The sequence below is a fragment of the Sorex fumeus genome, unplaced genomic scaffold (genome assembly GCF_029834395.1).
Source record: "Sorex fumeus unplaced genomic scaffold, SorFum_2.1 ptg000051l, whole genome shotgun sequence".
Classification (NCBI taxonomy): domain Eukaryota; kingdom Metazoa; phylum Chordata; class Mammalia; order Eulipotyphla; family Soricidae; genus Sorex; species Sorex fumeus.
The window spans coordinates 2,547,501-2,572,778 of NW_026606108.1; the positions used below are offsets into that span (position 1 = coordinate 2,547,501).

A 25,278-nucleotide genomic window follows, 5' to 3' on the forward strand; every position below is an offset into this window, starting at 1 on the left:
CAAAGAGCTCTGAAAAGACGTTGGGTAACCAGCTAGGATCCTTGCCTTGCACTGGTTGCTCAGTGGGAGCCTTATGGCATTTGGAAAGGACACAATTTCACCATCAGCATGAATGACGCAGCATATGCTTGGCCTGTGCATGCTCTTGGTATAAAAAAAAAAATGGCATTGATCCCTGTACCAGCATACTTACCTCTCTCTAGCTGCCCTTCCCAGCCATTCCTTGAAAAGCAGAACTTCCTTCAACCTGCTTCTCAATCATATCCTAATATACTCTGTCCGGCAAGCTACCGAGAGTATTCGATATGCCAGACACAGTAACAACAAAGTCTCCAATGGAGACGTTACTGGGCCCGCTCGAGCAAATCGACGATCAACGGGAGGGCCTTTACCTTTACCTTTACCATAATTAATTTAGCACCTATTTAAGGAGTTGAATCTAAAAAGGAAATACACAACAACAAAACCAAGCATTTGGCTGGCATACTGGCAGTTGATTAGGCTCTGTGGGCAGGAGCAGAGCTTGCTTAGGGTACCTGAAGCCATACTCAGTTAGCTGTGAATATCCATGTGGATGACTGTCCAGGGAGACTTGAGGTTCAACCTTACAGGAAGGTGGCGCATAGAGACATTTGAGATGATTGTAGGGATCTCCAGGAAAAGCAGATATCCATTCATAGCATTTACCATCTCAAGGGCACATGCAAGGCCTCTGTTTGCCCAGAGCTATGAGGCGTCTGAGATAGGACAGCGTGTACCTGGCCCACCCCAATCTCTCCTCACCCACTTAGTTTTCCTATACCTTAGTCTGAAGTATGAAAAGGGCCTCTCAAACCGCTAATTCACGATCTTACATATTCTGATCTATTTTTTGTTCTATTTTCAATTCATTTCCATGGATGGGAATCCCTTTAACTCTCGTTTTCTATTTAATTCAACCCACACCATACATGTGTTTTGTTTCGTTTTGTTTTGTTTTGTTTTGGGGGAGAACCACACCTGGCGGTATTCAGACTTAGTTCTTACTCTGCGTACAGGGATTATTCCTGGTGGTGCTCGAGGGAACACATGGGATGGTGGGGATCAAACCCAGGTCAGCCGTGTGCAAAAGCAAATGCCCTACCTATTGTGCTATACTCCAGTGCCACTTAATTATCCTTGGACCATGAGATAAATCATTCTCTTTTGTTAAGCTGACCCCAAGAGAAGCTAAACCCACTCAATTTTGATTCATCATCAATAATACAAGAGCCAGATACTCTCCCCTGTCATAACAGATGACTTAATGGTATAAAGCCCCGGTACCATCAGTTCTAGCCTAGCTGGTGGCTGTAACAAGGGTATAATGGAAATGTGGACAGTGGCTGGTGTCCAGTGAACACCTAACATGCACAAAATTCAGTCTTCAGGGACTGGTGACATAGTACAGTGGGAAGGGCATTCACCTTGCTTATACCCCACCCTGGTTAGATCCCCAGCATCCCATATGATCCCCTGAGTACTTCCAGAAGTAATTGCTAAGTGCAGAGCCAGGAGCAACCTCTGAGCATCACTAGTTATCCAAAAAAAAAAAACTTTAAAAAATTCAGTGTTCACTAATCAGAGTTGTATACTCTTAAAAATATCCTCATGCTTTGAAAGTTAGAGGATTTTTGAATGAGGAGAATCACAAAAGGAATATAAGAACTTATTTTCTTAGTTGTTGGATTTTGGGGTCACACTCAGTGATGTTCAAGGGTTACTCCATGCTCTGCACTCGTGGATTACTCCTGGTGGTGCTCAGGGTACTCTATGGGATTGAAGCCAGGTCTGTCGCATGCAAGGCAAACACCCTACCCACTATCCATCCCTCAAGTCCCATAGAGCTTCTTTTCAAAGGCCATTCTCTGCCCTTCATTTTCCAAAGTCAGCAAGACCCTCTGAGTCATTTTACAGGGTTGTCAATGCCTGTGACTTTTGAGACGGCAGGAAACTTCTCCACTCAGCCTGTATCAAGAGATCTGTGTTCTTTGGGAAAGGGGTTCTGTGTACGTGTGCCTTCAGGGCTTAGAGTGAACCCTTTTGCCCTGGTGGTCCATTCTAGTCCCGTCTCTAATAGCTACCCTTGCTCTGTGTTTCAGAATCACCACGACGGCCGCATGCATGATGGACCTGAGGAGATATCCCTTGGATGAACAGAACTGCACATTGGAAATTGAGAGCTGTGCGTATTCTGTATCACATTTTGTTCTTCTGTCTGGAGCCTGCTTGTAGTGTTCCAGTCCCTTGCCCTTCCCAAACCCCTTTCATGTCCTCGAGATCACTCTTCACTCTTTCAGAGTCAAGAGATTTATTCTTCTCCTTCGCAAAGTCTCTGCCAGGGCAGAAAGACAAAGTCCAACTTCCAAGACTTCTCCATTCTAATCAGATTAAGTGTTTGCCGTGCTGAAAAACAAATGTTCCCCCCCAACTCGCACCCCCCCCCCCATCCATTCAGCCAATAGAGCAAATACCCGAGATGCAATTTTCTCACAATATGCTTCATCACGCATGAGTGCCTGTACTCCTGGGACCCCCGGGCACTTGGCGTGAAGCTCATTTCCCCTCAGGAACTGGGTTTTACAAGCAAGCTATTTCTGCATCTTGGCAATTTTCTTCAATTTGGAGAGTATTCAGATGTGTTCTTGATAATTCAGTGTTGAGTACTTGACGGATGAGAGCTGCGTCCTCACCTTGTAGCAAACCCGTCTCCCACCTGCTCCCTGAATCTCATCTCAAGAGTGCCCAGATGTGGCCCTGGCCATTGTCAGCAGGGCTTGAGTGACCGCCCCCTACTGCCAGAACCCCAGTCGACATGGTCCATCCAGCCAAAGCTGACTGCTCTTCAGACTGAGGCATTTTCATAGTGGAGCCTATGATTTAGCCTGGTCCTTCGTGTGTTGGTGGAGTAAGAAGAGGTTTTCTCTGAGAATAGACTTCCTGGGAAGTGACAGTGCTTGGTGGGATCCCATACAGAGCCTGCCATCGTCACTATTCCTAAACTCTCACATGGTTTCTTGTTTCCTGCGGGCTGTGTGCTTGCAGAGCAGGGGACCTGGAATCCTGTGAGGGGACTCCTCAGAGAATCAGCTATTTGGTATGGATGACAGGTCCAGGGCAAAGACGAGGATTTCCTTATCATGGGGCAGTCAGGAGGGGGGTAAGAATTAACTGAGCAGATACCATGGCTGGGAATCTAATCACTGGCAGTAGATGAAAGCTTCAGGAAGGCCAACTGGAGTTAAATAAGGAAGTCTCTCATATTCCAACTGTCTGAGTACACCAGTGACCTCCGTGAATGTCGATTCTTTTCTTGTGTCCTTTGAGTTGAAGTGGAGAGTGCTCAGCACCCTATTTGGGCAGGTGTTGGTATGCTCCCAAATTTCTGATGGCCAGTCTACATCTCTGTCAGACGCAGGCAAATGAAAGCTGTGACTTTATTTTCCAAAGAGGAAGGTAAATCCATACCCCACAAATATTCTTTTTTTTTAAATCATGCTATGCCAGCATTGATTTATTTGAGCCCAGAAATCTAAAGAGAAGACAAATAAAAAGTCTGTCCCTGTGGAAGAGAGGGAACATGGAGAAAACTATGACCTCAAAGGAAAATAAGGCTGCATTAGAGGCTACCTTGGAGGTTGCTTGTAAGAGGGACCTTGTGACGTGTTGACGGAGTCCTGTGATGGTTTTACATCAATGTCAAGATGTTCACAATGTTTGGCAACACACAGGAAGCAGGCTCATGTGGGAAGTGCCCAGATCATGAATTTGAGCCCCATCCAGAGGCTGGGAGCACTGGGCGGGTGAGCAAAGCACAGGGAGTGGACGCTCTGATAATGTACAGAGAGGCCAGTTCTGCAAAGTACTGTGGCCCTTGGAAGGACTTTGGGCTTGTTTTGCACTGGAAAACACACAAGGGTCTTAAGTCAAGGAGGGGCATGGCAAAATGTGTCATATTTAAAAAATCCGTAGGACACTGACATGTCACCTGGTGAGAGGGAATGTCAGGGAGTGTGATCACTGCATAGGGAGGCAGGAGATGGGACCCAAGGAAGGATGCTAAGCTTGATGGGGAGACATCCTTCCCACAGCCTGGGCCTACTTGTCTGAAGTTTTCCTGTGGTATGTGTTCAGATGAACAATACCACTCTTCATTTTCCTGTTGATTCATTTGCACCAATTGTCTGGCAGCTGAAATGTACAGTGCCCAGAGCTGCGGTTGGGGGCAGTAATCTGGCTTATAGCCACTCCGCTTTCTTTGAGACCACTGCACAAGCCTCTTAAGGACCAAGAGGGTTTCAGAAAAAAAGCACAAGGAAGGAGGGGCAACATCCTGGCCAGGACCCCTGCTTCTTTTCCTTCTCCTTCTTTTTCCTTCTTCCTTCTTTCTTCTTCCTCCTTTCCCCTCTTCAGCTTCCTTCCTCCTCTTCCTCTTTCTCCTCTTCCTCCATTCACCTCCTCCCTCCTTCTTTCTCCTTTCTCCTCCTTGCACTTCCTCCTCCTCCTCTTTCCTTCTCTTCTTTCTCCTCGTTCCTCCTCTTCTTCCTCCTTCCTCCTCCTCTCTCCTCCTCTTCCCTCCTCTTCTTCCTCCTTCCTCCTCCTCTCTCCTCCTCTTCCCTCCTCTTCTTCTGCCTTCCTCCTCCTCTCTCCTCTTCTTTCTCCTATTTCCTCCTCTTCTTCCTCCTTCCTCCTCTTCTTCCTCCTCCTTCCTCTTCTTTCCTCCTCTCCTTCCTCTTCTCCCTCCTCCCCTCCTCCTTCTCCTCCTTCTCCTCCTCCTCCTCTCCTTCCTCCTCCACCTCCTCCTCCTCCTTCTTCTTCCTCTTTCTCTTCTTTTTCTTCTTCTTCCTCCTTTTCTTCCTCCTCCTTCTCCTCCTCTTCCTCCTCCTCCTCTCCTTCCTCCTCCTCCTCCGCCTCCTCCTCCCTCTTCTTCTTCCTCTTCCTCTTCTTTCTATCTTCTTCCTCCTCTTCTTCTTCCTCCTCCTCCCCTTCCTCCTCCTCCTCCTCCTCTTCCTCCTCCTCCTCCTCCTCCTCCTCTTCCTCCTTTTCCTCCTCTTCTTCCTCTGTGCTGTCCCTCTGAGTTTGAACTTTCTGTCTGTGCAAACTCCAGGCCTGCTGTGCCATGAAGTTTTGCAACCATAATTCTGAACCGAACCCTCCAATTTTCCCTATCTTTCCATGCCAGTGTGGAGAAAATCAAAAAGGCAGTTCAGCAGGATTCAGAGTTTAGTGGTGGATGAGACTTTCACATATCTGGAGCTCACCAAACACAGCTCTTCTCTGAGGATGGCCTGGCTGTTGCTTCTGGTTTTTGAGTGACGGTTTCTGTAGTCTCACAAGTTGAGAGGACAGTCATCCCCACCTTGTCCCTGTTTCTCTTTTCTGACAGATGGATATACTACTGATGACATCGAGTTTTACTGGCGAGGAGGCGACAAGGCTGTTACAGGAGTGGAGAGGATTGAGCTCCCCCAGTTCTCTATAGTTGAGCATCGTCTTGTCTCCAGGAACGTCGTCTTTGCCACAGGTGCTCCCTGGGGGTCTACTCACCTGGTTGGAGGGACACTGGCCATCTGGGTGGCATCAACTCTGTGTGAATGTCCTGTGCTGGCCCACATTCTGGGTCATGCTCAAGAGCCAGCCCTCATGGTTCATCCTGAGTGGCTTCACTTTCTCTTTAGTGAAAGGGGGACCCATGAACCTCAGCAGGCAGGAAGCATTGCTGAACCCAGGTTCCAGTGGTCACCACACAAAGACCAGTTACTGGAGAGGCCAGGGTTGATACTAAACAAAGTTTCATTCTAAGGGCAAGAGTGATAGTACAGTGGGGAGGGCATTTTTTCTTGTACATGGCTGACCTGGATTCTATATATATATATATATATATATATATATATATATATATTTATATATATTATATATATATTGCTTTCTGGGTCACACCCGGTAATGCACAGGCACAGGGGTTACTCCTGGCTCTTCACTCAGGAATTACTCCTGGCGGTGCTCGGGGGACTATATGGGATGCTGGGAATCGAACCCGGGTTGGCTGCATGGAAGGCAAATGCCCTACATGCTGTGCTATTGCTCCAGCCCCTGACCTGGGTTCAATCCCCAGCATCCTATATGGTCCTCTAAGCCAGGAGTGATCCCTTAGTGCAGAGCAAGGAATAACCCCTCAGCATCACCAGGTTTGGCCCATAAAGTTAAAAAAGAAAGTTTTCATGCCACTACTGAGAAGGTGGGGGGCTTCTTGTTCCCCTCAATCCGTTTTACTCTTGGGTTGGGCATAGGGAGTTGGAAAACTAAAGCTTGTTTGAAGAAATAAGTTAGAAGAAATTTATGGTAGTGGACAGGGGAGAAGAGAGTCATATCTAGGCTGCTGTCAGGGGTCATCAGAAGAGTGATGGCCTTTTAAAACTCTGAGATAATAGGGTTAAATAATTATCTCCTTCCAGGGTCTGTATGGTTATTTTCAAGGGTCTGTCCAAGAGGCCTGGTGTGTGCTCATCTCCCTGGACCTGGTTTTCACGTCACTATCTGAGTGAATGAAATGAAATAAAATATGGACATTTCTCAGGACAGACACGGGCAAAGGCCAAGTGGGTTAGTTAGAAGAGAGGTTTTAATAAATACATCTGAAAGGATCAAGGGGTCTCTAGTGCTTGCTCAATTAATCCTCTCAGTGTTCTCACATCCTTACATATCCATGGAAGTTGGGCACATATGTTTCTTGGTGCACAGGGGTGACATTTGAAATGGAAGAGGTTGATGTGATGAGGAACAGAATCTCTCTGCTTAGGCTGTAATGCAGGATAACACCAGTCAGACCCTGAGCACTTATGGATGGTCTCCATCAGGGTGACTTGCCCTGTTGTCCGGATGTCTTTTAATGGGAACCAAATCCCACCTAGGTTTGAAGGAAATTGGTTCACACTATAGGTTTATCCATCAGCAGATAATGCTGTGTCTTGCAGTCAGGTTTAATGACTGGACCTGTGGAATGAAGGTTTGGCTGACAGAGATGCTCTTCCAAACTAGCTGTTGAACAGTTAAAAGTCTGAGTAAATACAACCAGCCCACAAGGAGCTCTCTTCTCTAGGCCGACAAGTGGTCATGGGTGACCTTGGAGACAGGAAGAGCTGACGTAGAAATCTGTCTGTGGGAGAAATGGTAGCGAGCACTTTTTCTCTCTAAGTGGCTAAGCCAAGAGGAAGAGCAAATAAGCCAAGTTGAGAGAACAAGAAGCTGCTGGAATGAGGCAAAGCCCCGTTTGTCTTGGTCTCCTCTATTCATTCTGACCTGCCCTCTGTGTGATTGGAAAGCACTATGCAGGCTTGCTTGTTTTCGGGTTTGTTTAGATCCCAACAAGTATGCAATTTATAAACTCTTTTATTAAAATATATAGCTGGGGAGCAAAAAAAGAAGATTGTAACTGATGCTGGTCTTCCCCTGCAGTTGAATAGATTTAAATAGTGAATAATACACAATGGACTTCATAAAAATAACTAAATTGCTTTTTTTCTCCCTTTAGAATGGCAGATGCCCCAAACCCATGTAATATTTAATGTATGTTACCACAGTAAGAAGTCATTTAAAAGAGGAGTCTGCATTAAAACATGGCTCATCAAGAACATAGCGCCCCCACCCCGGCAATTAACCTAGAAGGATGAGTAAGGACTGAGTGTGACATTTCATCACAATCACAATCACAAATCATCCTGTTATTCGTCAGTTGCCTCGAGCAGGCCCCAGTAACGTCTCCTTCATCCTAGTCCTGAGATTATATTCAAGGCTCTTTAGGAGAATGAGACCCATCATTGTTACTGGTATTTGGCATATTGGGTACGCCACGGGGAGTTTGCCAGACTCTGCCGTGTGGGCAGGCTACATTCGGTAGCCTGCCAGTTTGTCCAAAGTAGGAATAAGATGTCATAATAAGATGTTGCGCTGCCGCATTCGCGAGGAGGACAGCCAGGCGCGGGGGCAGGAGATTGCACTGTTTTCTTCCTGGAGCTGGTTTTTATAGTCTCTGAGTCTTGGCCGCTGATGGGGTCTCCTGCCCCCGCGCCTGGCTATCCTCGCCGGGGCCCCTTGGAGGGGAGCAGGTTGAGCTTTCCTCCCCACCCCAACCAGGGCTCCGGCAGCCGAAGACCTCCAGGACCAGCCACCACCATGCTGAGACCACTCTCCGCACACATGAAGGTACTGGCAGAGGGACAAAGCCAGGCGTGTTCCGGGGCCGAGATCTCCAAGCCTACTCGGATTGGGGTCGAGCATCCTCCTCCCAGATCCTCCAAATTCCAGTAGGCGGGGGTCACACCCACCAACTGGCCCCCTGGTGCCGTGTAATCCCATCAGCGGCCAAGACTCAGAGTGACATTTCATATGTCATTTTATGTCAACCTGGAGAAAATGGTGATTCAAACTATCTGCTTGCTTTGTGCTATGTTCATATTGTGTAAACACAGTATGAAGGTGGGCCAATGACTATCCAGACATTAGGCTTATTTTTACTTTTCCAACTTGGCAAGGGTTTGTATTTGTTCTTAAACCTTGGGCATGAATCTGTGTCCCCTTTAGATTTACTGTGCAAATTTGGTTAATTCTTGATTATTCTCAAACTCCACTTTTTCCATACTGTCCCACAAATGGCTTTTTATGGGATTCATTTTCAAACTTCTGGTCCCCTGAGAGACTTAAGCAAACAAATCTTGAAAACAAGATTTAAGTGTCATATGAGAGCATGCAGCACTGTGATTGTCTGAAGTCAGTGAGATCTTGCTTCTGGTTTTTCTTCCATGTTTTTAGTTATTAAGGGGTTGAACTATTTAATTGCAGTTTGTTGACATATAGGGACAGATTATTTATTGATATAAACTAATCTGCCTTTTGATATTTCCAAAGCTTGTCCCACACAGCTCCCTCTTTCTAGGCCACAGTTAATTTCCTCCCCAGGTTTCCAGTGCTTTTATCTGCACTTTTAACACATATTTCAGTACATTAAACACTGAAATATAAAATGCCATTCATTAATACAGCATCACTTTTGCAGAAATTATTCCTCTGATTAGGGCTGAATGCATACTTTAAAGTCAGATTTCCTCTCTGAATTCAATGACCCTTCAGTTCTCAAGCTATGGAGAGGGCTAGCCACCAGAATATGGATGGGATATAAATATGAACCACAACAATCTGTCTTCCTAAGAAACCCCCAGACAGATCACTGGAGCCAGCTCCATTGAGCCCAACCACACAGGAGAATAATGTCTTAAATATTCTAACATGCAAAGCTCTAGTAAGAGTCTAGTGTCTATTTTCAGACTTGGTTGAAAGAGGGAAACTTTTGAAAATCTGTTTCATTCCTAGTTCCACACATTTTTATGAATGAGCTTCCTTCATCAGTGCTTACCAGTGGCCAGACTCTTGCCATGTATAATGTATATGATTCCCTTCAGCAGTCCTGCCGAGTATCACTGGGGGGAGGGGGAGTTGGCCACACCCTGAGGCACTCAGAGACTGAGTGTGTTTGGGGCACCATATGTGGAGTGCAGAGCAGGAAGAATCTAGGCAGGGGGGGTAGCACAGGAATTAAGGTTATTCCCTTGCGTGCATTCTATCCCCATAGCCAAACACGGTTTCCTGAGCATGTCCACAGAGCCAGGAATATCCCTGAATTTGAGTAGTTGTGCCCCAGGCCCACCAACGCCCCCCCTCCCCAAAATGAGCAACACTAAAGACTTGGGAAAAGCAAGTCATGCCTTCAAGATGCAAAATTCCCAGAGGGTTTCAGGAAGCAAAGAATGTGCAAGGAAGTTCTGTGTCTCATCCTGCCTCCTCAGAAACCTTTCAGATGCACCTTGCTATGGTTCCTGTAGGCAACTGCCCTACTCCGTCTCCAGGGGGTCCTGGAGTAGAGAACAAGGCAAGCACCTCACCTCTTGCACTGTCGTCTCTCAGTTTAAGATCTCATGGGCATGAACAAGAGACAAGATACCATTTTCTTTGTGGTTATTCTCTGTGGCATGCTTTCGCCTTGTTGAAGATCTGACGAGATCATTCAGCAATCTGAAGCATATCAGTCCTTTTATCAGTCCTCCTCTTCTGCAATGCCAACTCTAACCCCAATTCTTAGAAGCTCAGCTCAAGCACTCCTCCACCTCTCTGCTCTCTGTCTCACCTGTCTTTCGGTATTTCTCCTTGTGTGTGTGAGTTTGTGGGTTAGGAGTCACACCTTGTGATGCTCAGGACTTATTTCTTTGTCAAATCCTGCCCCTAACTGCTCAGTTCAAAACTGTAGGAGTAGAGCGAATTTAGTCCATGTGCCAAAGAGAAGCTTGACTTTCATCTAATTGCCACAAAATAATTTTCCTCAAAGGGTCCCTGCCCTGTGACAAAAAGTGGCCTCCCAGAGGATCAGAAAAAGGCTCATTGTCTGGTTGAGATGTTCTTTGCTAAAGGTGATTTACAGTCTTGGCAAAAGATGCTTTCCACCCCAGTCCTGTTTTGCCTTTCTTCATAACTATCCTTCTTTTTGTGGCAATTAATAATTTGTCTAATAATGAAGGTGACCCGCAGTGAGATGGAGAAAATTACTAGTGCGCCTCTAAGTTTTAGATTGTACTGTAAAGTAAAAGGGTATTTTATCTGTGAACAAAAATGCCTGCTGAAGCACCCCAGGGCCATACTGAGAAATCTCAGCACTTCATGACTGAGGGGAGCTGCATCCCCCTTGCTCTGCCCTCTTGGGGAGTGGACTTGGCCCAGCTCTGCCCAGCTCTGCTTGAATATCATCTGGTTAATTTAGAGATGCCTTCAAGTGCTTCTTATGGCCCCACATGGGAGGTGGGATGACTCTTTGTGCGCATTTTGTCGAGCTCTTCAGCACAGCTGACGCCCTCCAGAGCAGTTCTGTATCCTCTAGGTCAGAGCCCCAGAGCCTTAACCGTTGGCCGGAGTTTTTCGTGCCTCTGAGATGAGAGGGCTGGGGCATGAGTAACTCCCAGGAGAACTCTTCCCAAGGAAGCACTGAGTTGGAACGTTTGTGCTGAGGCTCTGAACTCTCATCCACAATTCAGCAACTTCCTGTCTCATACTTGCACCCATCCGCGGCTTCTGTGCTTCTCTGTTAGAATTCTTTTAAGTGTCTACACGTTGCTGACTCGAAGGTCATGCCTTGATACCGCTGACTCACGAATTCTCAAAGTTAAAAAGTTAACCAGGTTTTTTAAAACAAGTGACTCCATTTCTTGGGGATTTTTTTCACCCAGCAATGCAGTGTGTGTGGAGGCATTCATTGCTGCACTGCTGGGCGAACATTATCTAGCTAAATACCATGCAAAGACTTTGAGAGCTGGGACCAGAGAGCTAATACAATGGGTGGGGCAGTTGCCTTGCATGTGGCCAAACCATGTTTGATCCCTGGCACTCCATATGAGCCCTGCAGCAGTGCCAGGAGTGATTCCTGAGCACAGAGCCAGTAGTCAGCCCTTAGCATGACCAGGGGTGGCCCCCAAAGGAAAACAAAGAAAAAGACTTTAAGACTTTCTGTAAAAGGTGCATCAAGTGGCAACCAGAGATACGTGCCTCCCTGAGGTGCTGTATTTAGTACATCTCTTCTGCCCCCCTGAGGTGCTTGTGTTTAGTAATAGCTCTTCAGTCCCCCCTGAGGTGCTGTGTTTAGTAACAGCCCTTCTGCCCCCCTGAGGTGCTGTGTTTAGTAACAGCCCTTCTGCCCCCCTGAGGTGCTTGTGTTTAGTAACAGCTCTTCTGCCCCCCTGAGGTGCTTGTGTTTAGTAACAGCTCTTCTGCCCCCTGAGGTGCTTGTGTTTAGTAACAGCTCTTCTACCTCCCTGAGGTTCTTGTGTTTAGTAACAACTCTTCTGCCCCCCCTAAGGTGCTGTGTTTAGTAACAGCTCTTCTGCCCTCCCCCCGAGGTACTGTGTTTAGTAGTAAACCTTCTGCCCCCCTGAGGTACTGCGTTCAGTAACAATCCTTCTGCCTCCCTCAGGTGCTGTGTTTAGTAACCGCTCTTCTGCCTCTGCCCTCCCAGACTTTTACCTGGACGCTCTCCTCAGTCAATTGCTTAGAAAGAACCTTATTAAGTAATAAGAACAGTCTGTGCAGAACCCAAGGAGTGTCTCATGAATGGCTAAGTCAAATGCTCTAGAATAATCTGTATCTCTGAAGTTGCTCTTGCCTCCACTTTATCTGTATGACTCAGGCACATATTAGGAGCGAGTTGCATGTCACTGCTCTTCCCATTCATTTTGTTGCTCTGTTCCACCCAGCATTACCACCTCTGGAATTGAGGACCCTGTGGGTAGGAGAGGCTAATCCCAAAACATTGGGTTGACCTAAACTGGCATTTCCCTTTGAGCAAATGCAATGCGTTTGTTAAGCAAAGACATAAAAAGCTGATTTGTTTTCCTAGTTTCATGTTCTGTGGCAGTGATTACCTTAGGAAATTCCCAAAGTTGAAGGTAGTTTTGAAATCAGGAAGTCATGGTAGTTTTGGCGTTGGAAATTAAGAAGCCCTGTTTCTTGAAGTTCTTGGTGGTCTTCCTAGTGCTTGATTAGACCTCCTATCACAGACCCCCTGTTGCGGAAAGAAAATGTTCCCAAGTGGCACTTGGCTTTTCCATGCACTGGGTATTATTTGCCTTTATAATAAATTTCGCTGAAGATGTTCTTTGATTTAAAAAAAAAAGGACTTGATATCCTCTAGTTCCATTCATGTTGCTGACTTTGTTCTTTTTCTGAGTTGCTTAGTATTCCATTGTGTAGATAGACCACCACTTCTCGGTCATTCATCTATACTTGGGTATTTGAGCTGATTCTATTTCTTGGTTACTGTACTAACTGTGGCCACACAATTAACTTGGCAGGGAGGGGAGTTGGGGTCCTTGGAAGAGGGAGAGGGTACACATGATGAAATCATGTGCATGAGAAACCATTATTAATAGCAGTATAAGCCACAAAGTTTCAATTTTAAAAGGAAAGTGGAATTTCAAAGTGGAAAGCTGAGGCATGTGGTGTGTTATCGTCTGGGCGTTATCAGCTGATTTCTCTGGACACGCATGGACTGATGGTAAAGTGCCAGTATGTAGCACACAAACGGGAAATGGCCTTTGTGTAAGTGCCCAAAGTTGGAGGGACTATTTGTTAGTATCATGTGATTGAGCCAACCCTAAAGGGTACAGACACTCTTTGAGGTAGAGAAGAGGGTGAGACAAAGAGGAAGCAAGTGCTCTTTTCGTTTCTTGGAGATGACAAGCTAAAATCCCATATGGGACTTACTAGAGATATTAAAGCCATTATGGGCTCTCACCCTGAGAGCCAGGGAAGATACCAAACACTTGGAGTATTAGACCGCTACCGTATCATGCAGATAAACCAAGTGCACCTATCTTTTTACACACAGTGTAGAGATAAATTTCTTGATACCCTGTGATACTTGAGGCAGTTGGTTCCATATTAAGCATCATGATCCATTTGTGACTGCAGACTTTGCTTTGGGGCCCTTCAACTACAGAATTTCTTGATTGGCAAATATTAATAATTTCTTTTTCTGTGAGAACATCACTGACTTTGGAATGGAAGAAGAAGACAAGATTCACTGACACTGTGAATGTGGTTAAAGGCTTTGAGACTGGGATCAGGGAACACATTTCTCAAGGAGAGGCTTCTGGGGGTGGTATTTGGCAGAGGCAGAGAAGGGGCTCTTATTCTGAGCCACTGAGGCACTATTGGGCTAGAAAATAATAGGCTTCATACAGAGGCATGTAGAAAATAAAATGGAAGTAATTTGAGAAAACTATAGTAATTGGGTGGATATTTTGTTTGACCTTATGGAAGTAATGGCCCATGTAGGATTTCTAATATGGGATAATGAAGGCTGTGACCCTGAAGTGTGTGATAGAATGAGGACAAAGAACTGGAGAAGACCAAGACCTCAAAGGAGGTGCCCACCCATAGTTTGGGCACATCCCACCAGGACTCCTCCAAATGTGGGAAGGAACAGTAGTGTTACATGCATGTTGTAAGGACTTGATTCCACTGGTGGAGTGGGAAAGATTTGGGACTTCTCTGTGGAAAACCAAGACAAGCCTTCACAGCATAGCCAACAGTGAAATCATTGCCAACCCTCAAAATAGGGTCATGATGGAATCTCTCTTAGCTAAACCTAAATAAAACATGGGTTTTAAAACTTAACAGGAAAAAAAGTGAGATGGACAGAATCCAGAATCCACAACATGTCCCAAACTGCAGTATTTGTCCGTTCCGCACCCTGTTGTCAGTTTTAGAATGAGTCACAGAAGTTCTAACAGAATACACTGGGAAAGGCAAATGAGGGGCTAACCTTGCATGTAACCAACCTGGGTTAGTCCCCAGTATCCCATAATGTCTCCTGAGCCCCACGAGCTTCATCCCTGGAGCCAGGATTAAGTAAAGCCAAACACCAAAAAGAAGAGGTCATTGTAGGCGTGTGCCTGATCCAGGTTCAATCCCTGGCACCACGTGGCATTACCACATGCCACCCTGAAGGCCCCCAAGCATTGATGGCTTGAGCCTGCATTCAAAGTCCATGCAGTGCCCTGTCCATGAGCTTGAGCACTGAACCAACTCACTTGGCTGAGTATTGCTAGGAGGGGCCCAGAATCCCTAAACATCACTTAGGAGGTGCCTTTCTCCTATAGGAATGAAGAGCTAAAAACAAGAACACAGAGAGAGATGGACGGATGGATGGATGGACAGACAGGCAGGTAGAAAGACAGAAATAGAGAAAGACAGAGACAGAGACAAAGACATATAGAGAGGTGAACAGAAAACATAATCAGCCCCACTCTCTGTCCTCATTCTACCATGCACTTCAGAAATAAATATTTAGGAACTATTCAGTCAGTGAATAAGACAGTTTCCCTAAGGAAATTACTCAACTTTTTTAAAAAGAAATCAGTAACATCGTTATGCTTGCTAACAGTGAGACAGGCATTTCCCATGCTTATAGTGTGGATAGCCTAATAAGATTCTTTTGCAGGGTGGAGTGATTGTACAGTGGGTAGTGTGTTTTTGCCTTGCATGCAGCAGACCTGGGTTCTGTCCTAGCCATCCCATATGATCTCCAGAGCACCACCAGGAATTATTCCTGAGTGCAGAGCCAGGAGTAACCCCTGAGCATCACCAGGTATGGCCCCCAAACTTTTTTAGAGAAAGATTATTTTTCAAGGCAGTTTGGCTGTGTGTATTAAAAACTTTAAACACTGGCCTTGAATTTTCTTTTGGCACATTCATCCAAAGGAAATAAGTCTAAATATAGGAAAAAAAGCTCTGCCAAGATATTATTAAAAATAACTGGGGCCACACCTGCCTCTGTTTACATCCTGAATCTGTGTTCAAGAATCACTCCTGGCAGTACACAGGGGACCCTATGGAGTGCCGGGGTTTGAACCCAGGTCTGCCACATGCAAGGCAAGTGCCTTACCTGCTATACTATCTCTCTGGTCCTTAAAAAATATGTTGTAGTGGTTCTAGGGTGTGGTGTCTTGTGCTTCACAAACAGCAGAGCAATAGAACTGTGTTCACTTGGCATAAATGATACAGTGCTGGGGATCCAACTCACAGACTCTGGCTCCCACATAGGTCTTTGGCCACTGAGCTGTCCTCGAGCCTTCAGAGAAGAATTTTAACCCTATTAACTAGTCTTGCAACATCACTGTCACTGTCACTGTCCTCCCGTTGTTCATTGATTTGCTCAAGTGGGCCCAGTAATGTCTCCATTGTGAGGCTTGTTGCTGCTGTGTTTGGCATATCGAATACATCACGGGGAGCTTGCCAGGCTTTGCCGTGCGGGTGAGATACTCTTGGTAGCTTGCTGGTCTCTCCGAGAGGGGCTGAGAAATAGAACCCGGGTTGGCTGGGTTGGCCGCATGCAAGCCCTACCCGCTATGCTATTGCTCCAGCTATCTTGCAACATCAAGAGAACCTAAATGGACTGCATTCAATAATCCGTATTTATACACTATAAATACAAGTATATATTTGATGGGAAATTAGGAAGAATTTATACAAGACCAAAAATCTTCAGCAGGAATAAAAATGTTTATGCAGTGATGACACTGTGACTTGTTTGATCAGAGCCTTTGATCAGAAACTCAGTGCTCACATGCACACACACACACACACACACTCACACACACACACAGACTGGAGAGAATTTTTCTGATTGCCGGCCTTTAAGAGCTGGGTATGTTGAGTGGTTTCTTATTTATATAAAAATTTGACTGCAAATGTGGTTACAGCAAAAGTGAAAGCCTCAGGCATGAATCTTTCATCTTCTATGCAGAAGTAAGTCGAAAGAATCAGGCGGTAGCAGGCACAGAATCAGAAAGGATGGGGAGAAAAGTCTGGAAAGTTCCGTAGTTAGGGCCAGGAGAAGAACTTGAAGGAAGAACAGATGGAGGGGGTCAAAAGTCCCTGTGTTTAAGTACATCAATTCAGGTGCAGAAACTTCCACCAGGACAGGAAGCAAGAAGTGAATCGTTGAAGGTCACCAGGATTTCACTGGTGGCCTTCCCTGCAACTCTTTAGGATGCAGAAGGTTCCAAGCTGAGCCTTGTGGAACGGATAAAGGGGCTATTGAAATAGCCAGGTGGAAATGGAGTTCCTCTGAACCAGCTCCAGGGAAAGGAAAAATAAAGCAGAAAAGGCTAATGGAAGCCTAAAGGCAGTATTGTCCTGGGTTCCTTCAGCAGCACACAAAGGCAGATATGGTGGGGTGCCTGGGTGTGCAGAGTGAGAAGGGACCAGGTGCTTCTCCTGCCTTCCTGATTGCCTGGGATCAGAGCAGAGAATCTCAGTATTCCCCCCACTCCACCCCGACTGGGAGCTTCCCTCAACAGCTGCCACGGTGCCCTGGGCTGATCCCATCCATCCAGGGACTGTGCCCACTTGTGCACTGTCTGTCCAAGTTGCTTTGTGAGCTTACTGAGCCACCTAATTGGCAGTGGCCAAAAGACATTTTGCTCATTAAAGGTCTGAGCTCAAGTTTCCCATCTACAATGCAATAGAAGAGGATAGTCATTAAAAAAATAAAGTAACATTAAAAAAGGGGGGGGATAGTTATCAACATAAAAACTAGCAAGATATTTGACATTATTCTATAATGTAAATAAGAAACACTTCCAGAAATTTCCCAGGGATAGTCCTCAGCTGTGCATTCCACCTGTAAAAGTTTCTTCATCAGAACCATCTCTGTAGACTTAAGAGCCATAGTTCTCCCCTCATTGCTTGAGTGAATACCAGGAAGTAAACAGAAGCAACTGGAACAGGTGAGAGTGTGTCAAAGACCTGCTGTTGACTCAAGGAAGCCAACACATTCCTTTGGCCTTCTGTGTCTTTTCTGCAGTGTGACCCTTGCCCATTATCCCTAGGTGCCTACCCTCGGCTCTCACTGAGCTTCCGGTTGAAGAGGAACATCGGATACTTCATTCTCCAGACTTACATGCCCTCTATACTAATCACCATCCTCTCCTGGGTGTCCTTCTGGATCAATTACGACGCCTCTGCAGCTAGAGTTGCCCTTGGTATGTGCTATTTTCAAATTCTGTCTGGACTGGTAAGAAACCTTATTATTACAGAGTTAGGGAAGTTCAAAGGCTGGAGTTCAACTTTGAGCATTAACATGGTGACACCAGACTTGCCCAAGGAGTTGCCTTTTCTCTCAAAGCACTAATTTCATGCACAATTCCCTTGATGTGTTAATTTAATTATAAGGCTAAAATGTAAATTTTCATGCCCATGAAAAGGAAATATGCTTGTGGGATATTTGCATAGTAAAACTATTTTTGACACTAATGTTAATGCAAAGAATAACGTTTCCTGTTCAAATTTTTTGTGGCCACCCACAAAGAGTACATAAATTGTGAATGCTTCTTTTTTTTTTAAATCAGAGAAATAGTCAAATAATATAGCATATAACTTGAACTATACAACTTAATAAGCATTAAAATATGTGAGTAAGTGCTGAGTGATTCCCAAATTCTCTAATGATCTTGCCTGGCCATTGGTCAATTGGTCATGGAATTGCTAGCTGATATGCAATATATATCAGTACATTTTAAATATACTTTATTATTAAACAAATTATTTCCATTTTCAGAAACATTGTTCTCTAGCCAATTATTATGGAACTTCTCAGACAAAATAATCACTTAAGTACATTTATGTAAGTACAGAGATGAAGAGTAATTACTCCATGCATCCTTTCTATGGGTAGAGTTGAACTTATTCCCTGAAGGTGATATCGTGAATTATACCTCTTTTAAATTGAAGGAAAAGAATTAGCAGAGTTTCCGGTCATTATACTATGGAGAAATGTAAGAATTCAGAGTCCTGTTGTTTGCTATCTTCTTCCAAGACTTTAAGCTGATTAACTTCCTTGCCCCCAGGAGAAGGGATCTGCTTGTCTGCATATGGGTATCTGGCTTAGACTCTGGGTTCTGTGGCTTGTACAACTCTGTCATGGCTTGATATTCCCCCCAGGAAATAACACATAACAGCGGCTTCAGAAAATCAGATAGCTGTTCCTAAAGGCATTAGGCAACTGGAAAAGCTCTCTGAGAAGAAGAAAATGTTTTTAGAATTTAAGGGCTGTGTTGATGGCTACTTATTTCTGATGGACATAGTAAGAAGAATAGTTCTAAAAATATTTCCACAGTGCTTCATAGCTTCATAGCCTGCAGAGGTAACCTTTGAATCACATGTCCTTCTTGTAGGTTTTATAGTTTTGTTCTTTTTAAAAGACTATAGTACTCTTTTCTGAAATGTTTTTCTACTTGGAAAAGTCAGATCTAACATAAATATGCAAGAGTAGATAAAAATTTTGCAGGACTGTTCACTTAGACAGTTTTGGAGGTGATCTTAAAGATCAGTTCTTTGAGAAAAAGAACATAAAAATGCAAACACAGAGCCCAGGAGAGCTGGAGCTGGTCATTCACAGGCCACGGCCTCTGAGAATTTCTTTCTTGGATTTTTTTTTTCTTTTTGGTATGTAGAGAAATCTGCAAACCAAAGAACCAGAATGGTCATCAGTGGAAGGGAGGCATAGTGGCAGACCCATAATGCCGATGGAATTTCTTGAAAATCCCATGCCATGCTCAATCTTCAAACATGATCTCGCATGATATTAAATATTCTCTCTGACGTGGGTTTGGATCACTCAGCCTAGTGATTGGCTAAGAAAGGAGATTCCATTTCTTTTTATGTTTGTCTATTCCTGGACCATACTATATTTCTATTTATTTTTTAAAACCTCCACTTTTATAGCCCACACCAATACATATTTCCACAAACCTTCCATTCACATCTTTGCCAACATTTAGTTTCATTTTTTAAAAATTCTCACATATATGAATAATATCTCTGTAGTTCTAATTGGCATTTCTCTAATAATAACTGATACAAAAATTTTTCATGGGCTTTTGGGCCACATGTATGTCTTCTTGGAAGAAGTATCTTCTCAGATTTTTAGCCAGTTTGTAAAATCGTGTTGCTCGTGGGTTGTTTTGGTTTTTGCTGCTGGACCCTGTGAATTCTTTATATATATGGAGATACTAAACTACTGTCAGATGTATGTGCAAGTATCTTTGCCCAATTTATTTTGAATTCCAGTTCTCCTAAATGCTGCTGCATGGGTGTTACTAAAGCTTCCCGGGATAGAGGCTGTGCTGACATTGAGAAGTCCCAGGATCCTGGAGTGTCAAAAATCCAAGAGGCTGGAATGAATGAACCCTGAGTTGAGATGAAGGGGACAGTGTTGCTCTCAGGGTCACTACATTGGCCCATCCAGGATTTATCTGCACCCTTGCCCTAGCTCCCTCCTGTATATGACAGTACCCGGCATTATGTCAGGATTTGGGCAGTGGGCCTGGTTAGGGACTGTGTGTCCTAAGAGTCACTCACATCGAAAATCAGCAGCTGCCATAGTGAGTGTCCAGGCTGAAATCTACCACTCACATGCCAGGCTGGCTAGAACCACCATCATCAACCACTGCTTCATTGAAGGTCCTAGTCTGTGGATATAGACAGTTCGAAAACAACTGGTCTACCTGTTTGTTCTCCCTGCTAGTCTGTGGATCGGCAGGCAGGCCAGGTGCGAGTCACGGTGCAGAGAGGTGAAAGAGGCTGAGTCTGAAGCCAACTTAGATAAAGCTGCTGACTCTGTAGCTTGTGATGCCACTCCCGGGTCACTCAGCAGCAACATGAGACTCAGGAAAAATATGAATCTTGTACAGTCCTTGTTCTTGTCAGAAGGAAAATGTTAAATCGTTGTTTGGCATATTTGGGGTGGGGTCCTCAATTGTGCTCAGCTAGCCCACTCCTGTCAGATTGGCAATGCTGCAATTCCCTGGACCAGTGGAGGGTACAGTGTCTTTTCTCCAGGGCTGCATCTACAGGACATGAGGGACTTGGTGCAGTGTCGGAGATTGAACTGGGGTCAGCCGTGGGCAAGGCAAGTGCCTTCTCCCCTCTACTCTCTCTCCAGGATCCCGGAGGAAGACCTTACCCGTGTGTCCCTAACTCCAGAGTTCTCTCCCTGAACCATGGAGAATGATTCCCTTCTTTCCACACGCACAGAATGATTTGGTGTATTTCATTGCAAAACTCAATGAGTTGAAAACAAATGAACCCAAAAAAGCTGAGCAAAACTTTCTTACAGTTGTTGTTGTTAAGGGGTCACCCACATAGAAAATCAGCAGTTGCCACAGTGAGTGTCTAGGCTGTCCACAACGCTTCTCTTCTCTGTACCTTGCAGAGGACATGCTGTGGTGGGAGGTCCTTGGTGGAAGGAATCCCCTTCACAGCCCCACTTTGCACGTTGAACCTTGCTCTCTGAGAGGCCGAGTGCCTTTTGCCTCCTCCCACCCCTATCCTCGAGTCACTGCTCTGAGTTCAGGGCCTCCTTTCTCAGTGGCTGGGCCCACGGCTCTCTGGTTGGATTAGTCCCTAAAGAAGTGACCGAGGGCTCTCAGACACATGTACTGATCAGCGGCCCTGTGTAATTCGGGGCTTTTTGCTGCCCTCCAGTCTGTTGGACAGAGTGCTTGAAGCCTCAAGACTTCAGGGCTGGGCTTTGTAACCAAATATCTTTGTCTGAAGTCCACTGACCAGGAAGAGCACAGTGAGTCCTTCTGAACGTGTGCCTTCCTGCATGGCTCTCTTAGGCCATATCTTTTTGATGAGGGAGAGTAAAGGGAATACCCTGGGTAAAGTCTTTTGATTTCATCTTCATAAAAGCAGAGGTCCAGAATGAGTAGTGTGTAAACGTCACCTGAATTCATAGGTGAAAATAACTAGATTTGAACAATGAACATTTCATGCTGCTAAATGTCCGTTTAACAACACATTTTGGTTGGGAAATAAATAAAGGACCTGGTAAGACCCCCACCCCGGCCTGCAGCTGCCCAGCTGTCTCCTGTCCTACAGTGAGAAGGAGGATCCCTGACCTCCAGAGCCAGATCTTCCACTAGAAAATACACAGCAACTGAAGAATTTAGTTTTCTCCAATCAGAGCCAAAGAAAAGTTTTTCTTGTCTTTAGGTTTTGGGGTCACACTTAGAACATGTGGTGCCAGAGATCAAACTGGGACTATATCCCCATGCAAAGCAAGTGCCCTAACCTTTAAACTGTCTATAGACAGGATTTTTTGTTGTCAATGACCATTTACTAGTGCCTGAGCACTGCTTTTCAGGAATTGAAGTTTCTTTGTTTCATTAAAAAAAGATGTAGGGGCTGGAGCAATAGCACAGTGGGTAGGGCATTTGCCTTGCACGCGGCCAACCCGGGTTCGATTCCTAGCATCCCATATGGTCCCCTAAGCACCGCCAAGAGTAATTCCTGAGTTCATCTCTGGGTGTGACCACCCAAAAAATATATGTAGATGACAAAATTATTGATAGTTGAGTTTTAGATAGAGAATGTTCTAGCACAATTTCCTCCCATGTCAGCATCCCTCTTCAGTGTCCCTGAGTTCCCTCCCACCCCTCTCCCACCCCAGCCTGCTTCACTGACAGGCACATTTGAAAGTTCGAATCTCCTGTCTTTGGTGCTGTGTACTCTGTGGTTTGGGTCTGTAACTGTCCTACAAGGCCCTTGACCCTTATTGCACTGGGATTCCACTAAAACTCAAAAACAGTGTTTCCCAACCTTTCTCCATCCATGCTCCCCTCTAACTCCCCCCCGCCCCCACTGCCATTGGCGTCCTCATCTTGGGCATGCTCAGGGGGCAGGGACAGGAGATACATGTCCACTGTTGAGAGGTGCAGCCCTAGAGCATGACTATGACCTGTCCAGCTCACCTAACCCATGGCTGTCCTCTCTGGGAACCCCCGCAGCCCACCAGCATTCCTAGTATCTGGCATGGGAAATAACACAATAAAAGAAATTAGTCGCTGCACTGGCCATTTAAGCAGGGGACTCCTGGGGACTCACAGGAGCACTATTAGAGCATTTACCTTCCCGGCCAAGGTCTCTTTGAGCCTCATGGGCCCGGCCCAGCTCGTCACCCACTCCCTGTGGCTGTGCTCCTTTTGCCATTCCCAGGGACGTCTGCTGAGGCTGGATCATATCTGTTCATGCCAGAAAGTCAGCCCAAGAAGCAGGAAGCTACACAGAGCACTCCCAACTGTCAATGTCCACTTGGAAGGGGGAAATTATTTTTTTTTGACCAAATGTTGTTAGCCACACCGATACCATTATTGATGCCTGCTGAGAACTTCTGCTGTGGGAGCATCTGTGTGGGGGCTTCACATATTCTTGCAAACTTTCATTATGCCTTTGCCATTTACAACATTATTTTTTCAGTCCCCAGGTGCAGATGAGTTAAAGGGAGATCTTAAAATATGCTGACACATTCAGCTTCAGTATATGCCATAAGTAATCATGGTTGGCAGGGGTACCCTGAAAACTGGTTCTCAGGTCTTCAGCTCCTGTAGTTCTGAGCTGGAGAGGTGGGTGGGAAGTGAGGTGTGCATTCATGGGCCTCACTGGTTTCCAGGTGCTCAGGAATCAGCCATCCCTGTATCTCTGGCTCCCCACTATGAGGCATGGCAGCCTCCCTCCAAGGTTGGGGTGGCAGGGTATGGCAGTTGGCCACAATAAAGCAAACCGGTTGGGCACCATCAACCTCTATCCTGCGGAGTCCGCTGCAGAGAATGAGATAAACAAACATACCAGGAGACAAGCAAACACTCAAGGACTATCCAAGCTTCCAGGAAGCTGGGGCAGCCCGGAGTGAGCTCCCAAACCAGCTGTTGATTCCGTCCTATGTGGCTTCTCCTTGCTGCCCCACCAGCACACCTGGCTCAGCCCAGAGATGCGCACAGTCAAGGACACTCAAGGCCTCGACTCTCCCTCCTACTGAACCCTTGAATACTTCCCAAGTGCCATCTCCCAGAAGGGCTAACCAGGTGTGGAAGACGCCTTGCCGCCAAGGAGCTTGGCTTGCAGACGCCTTGCCGCCAAGCAAGCCTGGCCACTCTGGTCACATGGTCACAGACTGACCCCAGCTCCGGATCCTAGGCAAGCTCTGCACAGCAAGCACTGTGCTTAAAGCTCAGAGAGAGGGGCCAGAGCAGTGGACAGCGGTGAGGGCATTTGCACACAACTGACAACCCGGGTTTGATCCCAGCATTCCACAGGGTTCCCCAAGCACTGCTAGGAGTAATTCCTGAGCATCACCAGCTGTGACCCAAAAAGAAAAAAAAATCTCAGATAGAACTACAAAGTAGCAGTTTGTGAGCATTTTCAGAGACTCCAAGAGGGAGAGGAGAGACCAGGCGAAGAATATGAGGCCAGAGAGGTCATTCAGGGCTCAGTGTGCTTGCATTGCACGCATCCATCTGGGTTCAATTCCCGACACCATTATATGTTCCCCCTGAGCACTGCCAGCTGAGCACTGCCAGGCATGGTCTCCTGAGCACTGAGGAGTGTGATGAAACAAACAAATAATAATTCCAAACTGTGACAATAGCAAGGCTTCTCTCTGAGCAGAGGGCAAGCCACATTCTTAATTAGTTGAAAACCCCTGTGTTATTCCTCTTTAGCTTCTTTAGTATTGTCATGAGAAGTTTCTTCTGCTAGGTGAGCTTCCTTCTTTCCTTGTGAAAGTCCTCCCAGCCATCTCTGACCTTCCTAGAGTTCCAGATGCTTCATAGATTTTTTTTTAAACTGGAGTTTACTCATCTAGATATTTGATGTTTTGTCTTCTGGCTTTGTGTTTAGTTTTGTTTTAATATTTTTATTGACTCATTGGGAGATAGATCTTTACAAAGCTGTTCATGTTTAGGTTATAGTCATACAGTGTTCCCATCCCTCCACCAGTGTACACTTCCCAACACCAGTGACCAGTGTCCCCAGTTCTCCCCTCTTCTCTCTCTCTCTGTCTCTGTCTCTGTCTCTCTCCCCCCCCCCCCAATTTTGGGTATTGTGGTTTGCAATACAGACACTGAAAGGTTGTCAAGAATATCCCTCTACCCACTTTTAATACTCAGTTCTTGTCCAGCATGATCATTTTCAGCTAATATTGTCCTGATGTCCCCTCACGCCCATGAAGGCCTTAGCTCCCCAGACAATCTCTTTCCCGCCTGCTTTTAGTCCCTTTCTCCCCGAGTCCTGGGATTGGGGGGTGCTCCTTCTGTGTGAAGTCATGACCTCCTACCCGAATGCCCAAGCTTTGTGACCCTGCATACCCCTTCAAGGTCCTCTTGTTTCTTGGCAGCGACTTTGGCCACCAGGGGCAGTGCAGGGAAGCAAGTGCCCGCACTCACTGCCCCTCTCACCCTCTCTTTTGTAGGAATCACAACCGTCCTGACCATGACCACTATTAACACACACCTCCGGGAGACGCTGCCCAAAATTCCCTACGTCAAAGCCATCGACATGTACCTCATGGGCTGCTTTGTCTTTGTGTTCCTGGCGCTCCTGGAGTACGCCTTCGTCAACTACATCTTCTTCGGAAGAGGCCCTCAGAGGCAGAAGAAGCTGGCGGAGAAGACGGCCAAGGCCAAGAATGACCGTTCCAAGAACGAGACCAACCGGGTAAGGGTGTGGCCTGGTTGGGGCTTGGGGTCACCATCTAGCTAGGAAGTTGCCTCTGTGGGCGTCAGTGCACATTGCTGAGGTGTGTCTGAAGTGAACATGAGTGCAGAAGCCAGGGAGAGCCCAGAGCTCGGTGGCTTCATATGGAGAGAAGGAAGCATGTGA

The 25,278-nt window shown here is 45.9% G+C and overlaps 1 protein-coding gene across 1 annotated transcript in view; it reads left to right on the forward strand.

Moving 5' to 3' along the window:
• The window catches only part of GABRB3 (gamma-aminobutyric acid type A receptor subunit beta3), a 180,690-nt gene that overhangs the window by 144,716 nt on the left and 10,696 nt on the right, over positions 1-25,278 (forward strand). Inside the window, exons 5-8 of the mRNA XM_056124247.1 lie at positions 2,121-2,203; positions 5,405-5,542; positions 17,448-17,600; positions 24,869-25,113. Of these exons, the coding sequence (XP_055980222.1) occupies positions 2,121-2,203; positions 5,405-5,542; positions 17,448-17,600; positions 24,869-25,113 (619 nt within the window). The remainder of the gene's footprint in view (positions 1-2,120; positions 2,204-5,404; positions 5,543-17,447; positions 17,601-24,868; positions 25,114-25,278) is intronic.